Source organism: Simochromis diagramma, unplaced genomic scaffold (genome assembly GCF_900408965.1).
Source record: "Simochromis diagramma unplaced genomic scaffold, fSimDia1.1 OVJJ01000685.1, whole genome shotgun sequence".
Lineage (NCBI taxonomy): Eukaryota > Metazoa > Chordata > Actinopteri > Cichliformes > Cichlidae > Simochromis > Simochromis diagramma.
Window position 1 is genome coordinate 10,645,970 of NW_024387477.1, and position 13,320 is coordinate 10,659,289.

General features: G+C 38.4%; 1 protein-coding gene across 3 annotated transcripts in view; it reads right to left on the reverse strand.

Moving 5' to 3' along the window:
- The window catches only part of spock1 (SPARC (osteonectin), cwcv and kazal like domains proteoglycan 1), a 104,302-nt gene that overhangs the window by 52,101 nt on the left and 38,881 nt on the right, over window positions 1-13,320 (reverse strand). For 2 of the 3 annotated variants that reach the window (XM_040016116.1, XM_040016117.1), the window contains exon 3: window positions 531-539. The exons of the other annotated variant lie outside the window; for it this stretch is intronic. In XM_040016116.1, the coding sequence (XP_039872050.1) occupies window positions 531-539 (9 nt within the window). The remainder of the gene's footprint in view (window positions 1-530; window positions 540-13,320) is intronic. 3 annotated transcript variants of the gene reach the window in all.

Consider the following 13,320-nt stretch of genomic DNA (forward strand, 5'->3'; position numbering starts at 1 on the left):
CCAGACCAGTCATTCAGTCAGACATGCACAGATATGTCCAGGTTCTAAATAAAAAAACACTGCACACAATAAATAAATATAGATACACAACCATGCACATGCATACTTGGATTTAACTTTCTTTTTGGATGCTACTTTTATGATTATTTTTTTTCAAAATAACTAGTAGTTTTTCTTTATTTATGGAACACGTAACTATGACCTTTGCCAACATTTTTGGGATGAACACAGACAGCCCACATAACCCAGCCTCAGTAATGCTCTCAAGCAAACTGCCAGAGAAGTCCGGTTAATTCAGTTTACTTCATTGAAGCATAGTAAGCTTGCTTGAGAGTGTGAAACCTACAAGCACAACAGCAGAATTTTAATATGCTGGACTATAACATACTATGCATGACTAGCCACCTAACCTGCTGTGCAATTAAATCAGCAACACCTATCCAAGAGTTTGTAAGTGCACTAAAACTTTACTAAAGAATTACAACGTGTTTCAAAATAATGACAGTTACAAAAACAATGACTCTACTTACCTCTGCTTCCTTTAGATGATTGCAGAGGACAGAAAGGAATAGAGGGGAGGGAGAAGAAAAGAAAGGTCAGTGATAATGGCACAGTATGCTATGTCTATCAGATGTATTACAACCCTGTATTACTCATTCTGAATACTGAGTTGAACTCTAGAGTTTCATTTAATACGAATCTGAAGGTGGTGGAATACCCAAGGACCCGCACACTTGCACCGGCGCTCGCAGCATTATGAGATAGCCTTATTTGATGTGGCATGTAATTTGAAGCACATTGAGGCCAAATTGTACACGCAGTGTAACAGGGCAGCATAAGGGAAAGGAGAGAAGAAACAGAGAGGGAGAGGCACGGAAGTTGCGCAGAAGAAAGCATAAAATTATTTAACTGGGGGTCCTTTTTACAAATGCCAAAATGCCATATGAAAAAAAAGAGAAAAGGAGGGCATGTAAAATTTTCAGGGACAGAGACTAAACAAAAGGTTTACTGTTTTAATCTGGATCTAATCTGTAGATGAAAAATGTCCATTAACTAATTGATGCTGTAGCTAAATCCAGTCCCAACTGAGAGGAAAAACAGCTAAAGTGACATGCAAAAACAACATCAGCAGCAGCAGCAGCAGCGTTGAAATGCAGTGAAATCTGTAAAAATCAGGGATGGTCCAAGAAATAATATGTAACCATCTCAGTGTAACAATAATAGCTTCATAATTATATTCATGGGACACTGACTTTTAATAGGCTTTATGTAATCTCTATGGATGCTATCCTTTGGGTAAATGGGTGCAATCTTCTGGGATTTAAAAATAGACATAAGATTCTTGGTGAATATGATGACGTTAAGACAGAAACAAGAGGGGTAAGTGGTCTGGTCAACAAACTAAGCCAAAGGCTAGATGGGTAGTCCTGTATTTTCTTTCTTTCACTAAACTCAATTTGGCCTGCTGTGGCGGGAACCGAACGCACAGAAGCAGACGACGAGCTGCTTGCTTTTCTTTTGATTCTTCTAACAACATTTTTGAGTGGACTGAGACTTCTGGTCGAGGAAAAACATAAGAGGTAGTCAGTAGACTTAAGGGTCTGTACGCAAGCTGCTCTCTGACTAACAGCAGTTGTTGAGCAGCATAATAATGTATTATGATCAAATGAAGATTGCTTTCATGTTTTGTTGGCTGCCTGTGTTAACAATGCTGTTGAGGGGCTAGTTTTATCACAAGCAGAGCCCATTCTTGCTGGACATATCTTAATGCATTGAAACAGATGGTCAGCTAGATTAAATCCTTATAGACATTTAGTTCAGATGAACAAAAATTTTAAAAGAGATTGAAAAAGTTTATTTTTAAACCCCTTCTTTCTTTTTCCTAAGACAGGGATGTCCAAAAATAAGGACCAGGAGGGAGGGCATAGATTTTGGAGTTTACATCAATTACATCTTAACTTTTTTTAAATTAATAAACTTAATTTTAACATGTAATTTCACACATTTATTTCTTACAATTTAAGAGTTATAATTCTTTGATTTACTATAGGAGCATTTCTTTATCATGTATCATGCACCTTTTTTTTTTTTTTTTTTTTTTTTTTACATATCTCAGGGATTAAATGTGTAGTTAAACATAAGTTAAACATCTTTACACTGGTCTGGCCCATTTAAGGTCGAAGTGGGCTGTATCTCGACCATGATGTAAAATGAGTTTGACATCCCTGCCCTAAGATCACTTAAAGTGGTCTGAAAACATAAAAAATGTAGTTATTTTGAATTTTCTTCAAATATTCCAGAAGCTAACTTGTCATCTGTAATAAATAACATTTAAAACCTGATTAAACTTCAAGACATTTTCTTATTTTTGTTAAAGTCACAGTATTTTCTCTTTTCTTACACCTGTGTACAAAAACAATCACACAAACATCATGATGGATTATAGCGCCTCTTTACAATGGGTTATTTACAGTCAGTAACACTAACGGTTTTCATTTGTTTTTCTTCAGCTTTGGTAGAATCACTATATTTGTTTTCTGTACCATCTACAATTTGGAACTCCTCTGTATTTTCTAGTGAGACAAATTTTACCTGTGACTAAAAAAAACCAAAAAACAAACAAAAGTTCACACCAGATAAGAGCATTAACTGTATCCAACAGAGGACAGCAGCTGAGCTGCTGTTGCCTGAGAAGAGCCTCCACTGTTTTCTAGCTGGTGTCACTTAAGGTTCACAGTGTTGCTACTAGCTCTCTTATTATTCAGCTTCAGTCACAGTGATGACCTTTCCTTGCCCAAGACCCCCATTAATATTTTATTGTGCTCATCTCAAAAGCATTAACTGGCTGTTTAGCTCTCTGCGACACTGCCCCAATGTCATTCAAACCCTTTAAAGTGATTACAAGGACATAAAACTGTGTCGTTATTATCATATCGTCTTTGTTGGAGGTGATGGTGGAACTTTCAGGAGCGAGTGTCAGGAAAAAACCTGTTAACCATGTTGTGTCCAAACTTGTGAACACTGCAGAAGCTCTGACACACACATATACGCACACGCTCACACAAAATATCTGTGTAATTAAGTCTTTTTTGAGGTGTTCAATTAAAAATCAATTTAAAAATGTAGCATAACAGCTGTCACTGAAAATTGGATTCTTTTATTATACACCTGTTCATATTACAGTTTATTTACCACCTCTATTTTAATTATGGTTAACTGACTACATGTTTTTGTGCAAACACCTTCAAATTGCAGTGAGTAGTTTCATTAAGCTTAGGAGCTAGAGAATACATTAAAACGTAGCAGCAGTGTTTTAACTGTCTTCCCAGGGAAGGACAAGGGGCACCATGCCAATGAGGAAATGCAATGGATATAGTGAAAACAACAAATTAGGATATTGTAGGTAATACATTTATATGTATGACTGTGCTGTTTATTCTGGGTCTCATCTCTAAGTCAGATTTCAGTCAGGAATATGTTTTTTTTGCATATATTACGTACTGAAAAAAACATAGTTTCTAGTTCCTCATTTTGAATATACAGTACTAACAGGAGTACTTTGAGAAATCAAAGTGGCATATAAACACTTTAATGCATGAAAAGTGGGATATTTGTCAGTTAGCCACAGTATAAATTGCTGCAGAACTGCAGTTTAACAAGTCTCTCAACAGGATTGTGGAGGCAAAAGAAATTCCCCTGGCAGTTTACCCCATCTGACCCTTGACTTAGAGGAGACTTTTATGGGATAGCTGTTAGGTATTCAAATGAAAAACATAATATTATGAAGGGGTCACAGCTAAAATGTACTGAGCTCTGCTGACTCTGCTATAAAATATTCAAGCTCAGTATGATACATGGTGCAACAGAAGAAACACAGTGAAGCAAAGACAATAAGACAATAATAACAACAATAAGAAATGGGATTGTGAACATGCTCATATAAAAGTTAAAGGCTGAGAATTGTTTCACCAGTGTGACACCAGATTTTTATTCTCATTCTTTCTCAATGTCATTTCTATTTTATTAGTTATTGTACAATCATGAAGTAATTGTGGGCTGCTGACTTCTTTTGTATTGCCATGGTACCTCAATGTTTATTCTACACGAGGATGTCACATTCATTTACAATCAAATTGGGGTGTATGCACCCCAATTTGATCCATACAATCTGACTAAGTATAGCCATTGCATAGCAACCTAGAAAACCTTTTTTTTTATTTAAGTATACTTTATGAAAGTCTTCATATTCAATAAAACCACATTGCTGCAAAAGCAATCCGTCTTTTACGCTCGACATATACTGTTTAACTACTTTTAGACAGTCTGACATTATCAATCAACTGAACTTGGACTACGAGCAGACAGTAGACATAAAACAGAATGCCTTAAGCACCAAAAATCTTGCTCTTCGTCTACAGAATCGATATATGTACAGTGCTGTGAAAAAGTATATACCCTCTTCCTTATTACTTTTTCACCTTTTTACGTTGGGCAATTACTTTTTCACAGATGGCCTGCTAGGTTTGGGGTTTTTTCCTCTTAATAAATTAAAATCACGGTTTAAAAACTCAATTTTGTATTTACTTGGGTTATATTTTTGTAATAATAAAATTAGTCTGATCACCTGAAACATGTAAGAGCAACAAATATGGAAAAAACTGATGAAATCTGGTAGGAGGCAAATACTTTTTCACAGCACTGTATATGAAGACGCAACTTAAAACACAAAGTGCAAAAACTGACTAAATAAATAAAAGCTGTCTTTTCGTTTGTTAGGCTCTGACAGATTATCCAGTGAGCCAGAATGAATCCTTTGGTGAGCCAGTTGTAAAGCGCCCTGTAGGCTATCAGTGTGGGGGGAACTATTAAAGCTACAAAAACAGTGCTTTTGGTCTGCTTCAAAGGAAGATCTGAAATAGTCTTTCACTGTTATGATGACCTCACAGTCAGTCTAGTAGGACTTCACCAGGTCAGCTCATTTTCTTTTTCTCAGTTTAATGTGATGTGCCTGATATTATCTGATAGGAGGTTCCTTAGGAAGTCTGTGACAAGAAAAGGGACAGAAGGAACCAAAGCGGGAATGGTTTCAGCCCGATTAGCTTCTCTCAGCAGAAGTAACCTTCTCTGAAAAGTGTGTGTTTTGTGTGAGTGTGTATGTGTGTGTATATGCCTATTCTCACAAGCGGGTAATAGTGAATTTGTGCAAACACTCACATTAACATTAAAATGGGCAATGCCAAGCCTGGAGTGCTGACTAAAGATGTCATAATCAGGGGATGAGGATGCAAATCTGGCCTCTCAGTGGAAACTAAACAGCATTAAAAATTTACTGTGTACTTTATGCATTTTATTCATGGCTCTGGAACCTTGCCGAATTCCCATCCTCCTACCCTCATCTTTTTCCCCATAGTCTCTAATTCTCCCCCTCCTCATCTTCCTTTCCCTCTCCACCAAGTCTCTGCTCTTTTCCTTAGGCAACATTCTACTTAGAGACAAGGACTGATCTGGGATCTGATCAGTGCCTTGTGAAGCTGATATATGAGCTTTGTGAACAGATAGCACAGAGCAGCGAGTGGATTTCAGGGATACACTGCGTCAGATTACTGTACTGCAGGAATGAAGAATGCTCAATAGAGGCAGCAGATTTGCTTTACAAAAATTTTAGATACTACATGCTCACATTTGGAAAAGCAACACATTGATTTAGAGTGAGAAGCTGAGCAACCGATAAGCCTGTTCACACAGTGAAATCTTGCAGTTATTAGAACAAAAGTATTTAACATTTCAATCAAGTCAATCAAACCATTTTACAATTCTCCAAACTATACAAATGTATCAACAAAAGATATTAACAAATTAAAAAAAAACCCTAATCTCTGCATTTAAAATGTTAAATGACCTTCCATTAACAATTTATATCAACTCAAGTGGATTTAAAGCCATACAACTGAAAATAAAATGATTATAAGGGCTTATGAAGCCTTCTGGGTCATTATCACAACAGTGATGAATTAATATGAAAACTAATTAGCTGTAACACACTTAACAAACTACTTGGATTAAAAGTTTTAAAATGGAGCCCAACCAATACAAGCATTTTAGTGACATGAGCAAATTCTAAACTGACTGCACCACTACTTATGCCGCAGGATGGGTTATTATGAACACATTTAGGTACGTTTTGCAACTTATTTGTAGCTGGGACAGCTAGCAAGAGACTGTGTGCTGGCTGGAGCACTGTTAGTGCTCTGTTCAAAATATAAATTTGAGAATTCAAAGAGATTAATCAAAAAGAGACTGTCTTGATCATACAAGTTTGACTCCAGTTTAACCTTTTTTAGACTTGATATCAATATTTTCAGCAGGGCAGCAAAGTGAGAAGGTCGTGGGTTTTTAAATCCAGCCTGGGGCCCTTCTGTGTGGTGTTTGCATGAAATTGACCATAACCGTGAATGTTGTCTGTCTCTATGTGTTAGGTCTGCAACAGATAGTCTGTTTCAGCTCGGTTGGGCTCTATCCCCCACCTGACCCCTATAGCAATGACGAACTGGATGAGTAAAGGAAAATCATGGGATAAATAGATTTTAGCACATTATGAAGCATATTATATACCTTCTCAAAATTTCTGACAAAGCTTGTTAAATAGGTTCTTTTCTTAACAGGCAATAGTAGCCTCCACAAGTGAGAGCCCTTGTTTGCATATCCATTCAACCCTTATTTCTTCGTAATGGAGCTATGAAATGGACGATGTGAGAAAATGAAGATATAATCAGGAGAAGAGGAACAAAAAGATGTACTGGGCAAATTGAGGATTTAAAGCACATGCAGGAAGAGAAAATATGAAGGCAATTATGAGATGCTTTGCAGGAGGAGAGCAGGAGAGGAAGCAGAATAGTCGACGAGGACTAAAGAAGAAAGACGACGAGACGAGAAATGGACAGACAGGGAAGAGGGAAAAGGTTTGGAGCACAGAGTGAGAAGGCAACGCAGTGAGAGGCAAAAAAGAAAGAGGAGAACAGAAGAAGAACAGAGGGGAGGGTTTGCTTTCCTGTAGCAAAGGTCCACCGGAGTCGATCCAGTATTTGAGTCTCTAGCCTTAAGATTGACAGGCAGCATCTCATTCATATGAACACATGGATAACACTGAATATTACATGTGCTGCTCAGAAGATGATGGAGGAGGATACCCCACATGCACACACACGCACACACATAGACGCACACACACACCTCCCCTTATATTATTGGAAGGTAGTCAGCCTTTACTGCCTCTCTTTCTCTTTCACTCCCTGTTTTGCACCCACGCGCGCACACACAACTCATCTAAAATAAACATGGCTTCATCATTAGAACAATGATTTCTGTCCAGCCTGTAAAATTATGTAAGACCTGACCTACCAGTGATAACATGTGCATTCACAGCCAGTCCAGCTCCTCTAAACTGAGACAAACAACTTCTTTTCTCTCTGCATGCTTCCCTTCCCTTCCCCCTTTGGCTTTCTATTTTTACAGCTTCCCTCATTCATCAACTCTCTTCCTCTCTGCTCTTGTGCTATTTTTTTATACTGCTGAGCACTATCCCCTTCAGATCCAGAAACTGAACAATATGGCTGGAAGCCGACATCAAAAATCTGCTTCCTCTTCATTCTGTCCTTTCTTTTCACGTTAATGAGAGGAAAACCTCACTGAGGAGTGTGTTATTCAAAATATCTTGCCATCTTCTCTGCAGATTTATCTCCTCCTCCAACAGTCCCCCCCCCCCCCCCCCCCCCAAAAAAAGCTTCATTCCATTTTCTCCCCATATTTTCTTTCAGTTTCAGGATATTGAACATGAAAAGGATTCAATTATGATAGAAGAAGTGGAAAATGGAAAGAGAGGAGTCAATTTAACAAAAAAAGCATTGAGCACTGAGTAGAGTGAGAAGAATAAGAGGACAACTAGTTTGAAGTAACAACGAAAAAAAAAAAGGCAAAAGACGGATGATGGAGCCCTGTGGAAGAGCACTCTTTGCATATACCTGCTGACAGCAACCAGACCAGAGTGACAGTGGCAGGAAGGATGATTGTTGAGAGAAAAAGGGTTGCTTTGGGTGTAGGAAAATAACTGTGTATTAGGAAACAAAAAACGACCACATAAAAACAAAAAAATCTTTGAAAAATGTTCTTCTGTATGTACGCTTGCACTCACTTTAAAAACGTGCACATTCATAAATCCAAAATGTATCCTATTTGATGCCAAAAAAGTTGAAACAAATTTGATCTGAGGATATGCTAAAGGCTGTAACTGCATTCTCTGTCAGAACGAGTTTGTACAAAATGTTGTTGAAACTAATCAGAGAGCAGAAACAGTTTTAGCTGCACCCGAAGGCCTCACTCGAAGGCAGGGAGAAAAAAATCTGAGAGTAGCTGTTCATAAATCAGGAATAGAGCTGCACATTTTCTAAAAGTCTTTCCTCGCAGTGATTATTATTGCTGTTTACGCCTAGTATCCGATTCTATTTATGTGATATTTTACTTAGGCTTGCGTTAAATAGTAGAACTGAGCTATAGTAGATTTCCTGCTATGACTGTAAGAAGATAATGGGAGGAATGTAACATAAGTCCAGCTGGAGCTGGAGCGCCTTTATCTCTTGCTATTTAGCATTGTCATGCAAAATTAGATCAATTCAATAAGGAGAGATCATTTTGAAGAATTGAACATGATTTGTTCAGATAGCGAAATTAATCAATATATTTGGCGATTAGACTCTGATGACCCGTCATGGCAGAACAGAATCCCAGCAGTAATACGATTTAGGACAGGACCCCCTGGGGTCTAGACGCTGGTGCTAGTGAAGATGGATACTGAGGTTTGGATGGAGCTTCGAATGACTTGGGTGAATCAGGGGTGGGGAGGAGGTGGGTTGCATGAATGAGAGTCTGAAAGGGAGAATGGTGGAGAGCATAGATTTAAACCACATGGGGCAGAGGCTGATTGGCTCAAAGAAGGGAGGCAAGAAGATGATTGGATGTCAGTATTGAGTTTGACAGCGTGGGAAAGTGGAAGGGATGAAAGAACGGGCTAACAGGCGAGCACCTAGACAGCAGGCAGCACAGATCCTTATTAATTTAAACATAAGCTTCATTTGGCTCAAACGCCACCTTCTTGTCATTTTTGTGTCTTTCACACAAAAAAATGTCCCATCTTGTAGAGAAGATGAGTTAAATTCAGCAAATCATTTTCCTTATTGATTATTTTGTGATACTCGTAGCTAGGATAGGCTCCAGCCTCTTTACGACCCTGAACTGGATAAGTGGCAGAAAAATTAATGGTTAGATGGATAGAATCCACAATTTTGTATTGTTTCCTCTTCAAAATCTAAAAGTTTTAAAAACTGCCATAATTTCCTTGTGGTGATGTATTTGTTTCTATACAATGTTTAGAATATAAAATGGAATAAAGGAGCTGTTCTGAGATTTGACAAAGAGGAATGAGCAAGACATTTTTCACCACTAAATCTCTTTAGCAATAATCGTTTAATTTCATTTCGGTGCTGTTTGATATTATATTTTTTCAGTCGTGTCTACTTATGTCTGGTACAGCATGTGCCAACTTTGAAAGCTTTGTGAAGAAAAAAACGGGTATTCGTGCATCCCCATCACTAGGTTTGTAAGAGGACAAACAAGTGACTGCCCAAAAAATTGTAAAATTGGCAGTCAGTAAGTGACAAAGATAAAAGGAAAAAGGCTGAGCCTGAGTTTTGTGTTAAACTAAATGACTTTGCTGTAACTCAGAGATTTTCTCCACATGCCTAGCTAAGTGTCATGCCATGAACTGTTTCCATGTCACAGCAGCCAGCATGTAAACCACAGGCATCGAGGTCGACATAGATCTAGGTTGGTCTAAGTGGAGGGGAGATACAAGCTAGTGGACACAGTTCAATAAATAATAAATAAGACAGCATGTTAGTAAATTAGCCTGACACTACCACAGATCTGTCGTCCTTCATTTTCAGAGGAAGCAGGCAACACAGAAGCATTAAGGGACTTGTTGTTTCAACAAGCCAGCGAGTATGTCAGAACAGATTGTTTTCAGTGAAGGTCAGAGGTGCACAGATCGATAGGCTGGTGACCAAAATCTTTAATTTTTCCATCATAGATTGTGTAAGCTCTTAACTTTAGTGCTTACAAAGAAAGGAAAACACAATTGGCAAGTCAGGCTTTTGAAAAACTGAATTGCAATCGGTCCCTAACTTGTGTGGTTCTTTGATTTTTCTTATCTATGAAGTGAGCTCCACTAGTGAGCGTACAGCCATAAGCTAGATGATGATGATGAATTACTTCCTCTGCCGCGGTCTGCCATGCTTCCATAACCTCTTCTTGGTGTGAAAAAACAAAGCAGTAGCTGTATTTTTCTTCAGCTGCTGGATGAAATTCTCTTAACACTTTGCTGTGATCGTTTCGGTTTAATTTCTCAGTGTTTTACAGACTGATAGGGAAGACAGCAGAGCAATGCTCGCTCTTATTTGGTTTCTACTAGAAAGCTTCAATTTGTAACATTAGCGTGAGCCTGTTGTAATAAAAAGCCATAGTGGCAGTAACTGACGGCATACATTTGCACTGATGGGCTTCGAAAAGGTTCCAAAGTAAAAGATTCAAAAGGTTACAGCTGTCATAATGAAGTGATATGGCAACTCTGTTTTTCACTCTCAAAGAGAGCTAGTGCCATAACGGGAGATCTATTCAGTCTCACAGCGAAAATGTGTAAAAAAATCGAGGAAATTATGCAAAGAAAAAATAGAGAGTGAAAGGGACCATGATAGGAGGCTTACATCTGTGTGTTTTGGGCATTTCATGTTCCAGCTCAAGTTCACACGCAGCATTCAAATACGCTGATTCAAATTCAGTCAGCTAACTTCATGTACAAAATTATCCAATCTTTTTTAAACACCATCCCATCTGACAGAATCCCTCAGCTCCTGATGGTATCCCACAGTGATAGCGCAGCAGTGGCATAGGGCCAAGTGTTAAGCCAATCATACACAAACCCTCTTATCTGTCTGCTCCACTGAGGAAACAAGGGAAGAGCTCAGGAGAATGGAGAGATAAATGCCCTTTCTTTACTCCAAGTACATTACTCTGCTCTGTTTAATCCTTTTCTCTTCTTCCTCAGTTCTACTCTGTAAGTTTGCAGAGTTTCCTCCTCCCTTAAGATGTTCGAGCAGTACCGAGCCAGTCAGAGGATCGCTGTGCTCATCTTCTACTTTCATTCGTTCCCCATCTTTTTCTCATTTGCCTTCATTCTGACACTTGCTGTCTTTTTTACTGTTTTATACTGTGTGTTCACAGAGTAAACGCCAGGAGAAAGTTCAAAGGAAGCCCATGGGAAGGAGCACTTACATCTCACTGCGTGCGACTGTTTATGTGTACATCTTTGTGCAGATACTCACCTGTCTCTGAGGCTTTGCCAAACTAAACGCAAGTCAAATAGCCTACATGCAGACAAAGCCTCCACGCACGGCCCCAGACAAATTCCCACAATGTTTTGAAGTTTGCTGCATGGGAACAGAAAATATCTGTTGGTTCAGCACTTTGTTAAAATAATAAAATCTGCAATATTTACCCTTTGGGTTTTCCTAAGGGTCAGCCAAATTATTTTTACAGTAAACACTGCATAGGCACTTTTAAATAAGAATTATTAATGCTATACATCCCCCCACTTTAACAGTCAAAGCACAAGGGTTGTGGGTTTTTTTAGGGCTTATGTGGATTTCATGAACACAAAGTCTGATACGTTTGCAGCATGAACAAAAATCTTGTTGTTAATGCTGAATATAAATATGCAAGGCAGATTTTTGTACACAAAGTAGTAGTGGAAGGGCACATAGTATTTTTCTCAGTATATAACTGGGCTCTTTGGTCTGCAAAACACATTTCACAGAGCCCTAAACTATGCCACAATGCATTTTGTTTAATTCTTCAAATTTCAAAGACCAATTTACTATAACTAAGCCTTTTATCACTATGGTCACAATAAAAACAAAACATAAAACAGGCTTCATTTGTGCATTTAAATTTTAAAATATTGCCAGACAGTTTGTTCTGTTCAAGTAAATACCATTCCCACTAAAGTTCCCACTGACATTTTTTACTAAATACCACATTCATCATATTTATCACAGCTGAGTGCGTCCTGTACAGGAAACAACACTGCACTGAGCCAAAAAACGGGACACTCCTCTTTACCAATAGATTTCTTATCTGTGCAGAATGTTTTTAAAACAGCACTGCTGCTGCTCGAGGTAAGGAAGATGGGCTTCAAGCAGGACAGCACTTTGGAAGACTATTGCACTCCTTTGCTTTTATATCAAAACACAACAGAAAAAAACAGCAGTGTGCCTTATGTCTGATCAAAGTTAGCAGTAAAGAATACCAGGACTACTCACTGACACCCCCACCATCTCACACAACACAGCTCTACGACTCCCAGCAGCCAGGAGCTAATTTCACACAGTCTCACGGGAACTGAAAAGGCTTACTCAGGAACAGAATCAGTGAGGGAAACAAAGAGAGAAGAGGAAAAGGTGCTGATGTAGGAAAATGAGAAGGAGAACGGATTGGAAAGGGGAATGCAGGATAAAAACCACGGAAAAGGTTGAGCGGAGAAGAGCGGCGCGGGGAGAGATGAAGCAAACACAGTAGCAGATTTAAGATGTTGTTGCAGATAACGGCAACTTGAGGTTTGCTCGAGCTGACAGACGTCTTTATCTCAATAAGCGCGTTCCTTCAAAACGAAAGCTTGCACAAACAATGCACTCGATCCTTTCATATTTGAGGATAAATACATCACTTATTGTTCTGTCAACACTTTCGAAGGCTCCTTTCCATCATGTTTTTTGTTAGAGTACTGCTTAGTTTGTGAAAACAGAGTTTAGTTCTTTAGATTATACCGGTGTGTTGGGCATTGCTTAAAATCTGGTATACAGTAAGAGCACCTCAAAAATAATGACACACAATCTACAGCTTACTGCCAAAGCTAACAAAATACCAGTGAATGTAACTGTTATTAAACTTAAGCATTTATTATTGATTAGTTGATTGGTATAATCAAATAATCAATAATGTCCCTATCCCTGTGACTGCAGGTAAGACAAAACAAGTGTTTCCAAATACATCATGATGGAGTCTAATAAATAGTAGTAACTATTTTTCATGATTACGCCACGTTTATGGACTAACAACTGATTAATTCATTAAAGTTACCGTGTTTGAAAAACATATCACATCATCACCCACTGTAAGGTTTTTGTCACAGCTCCCCTAAATTAACTGTATTTTTAA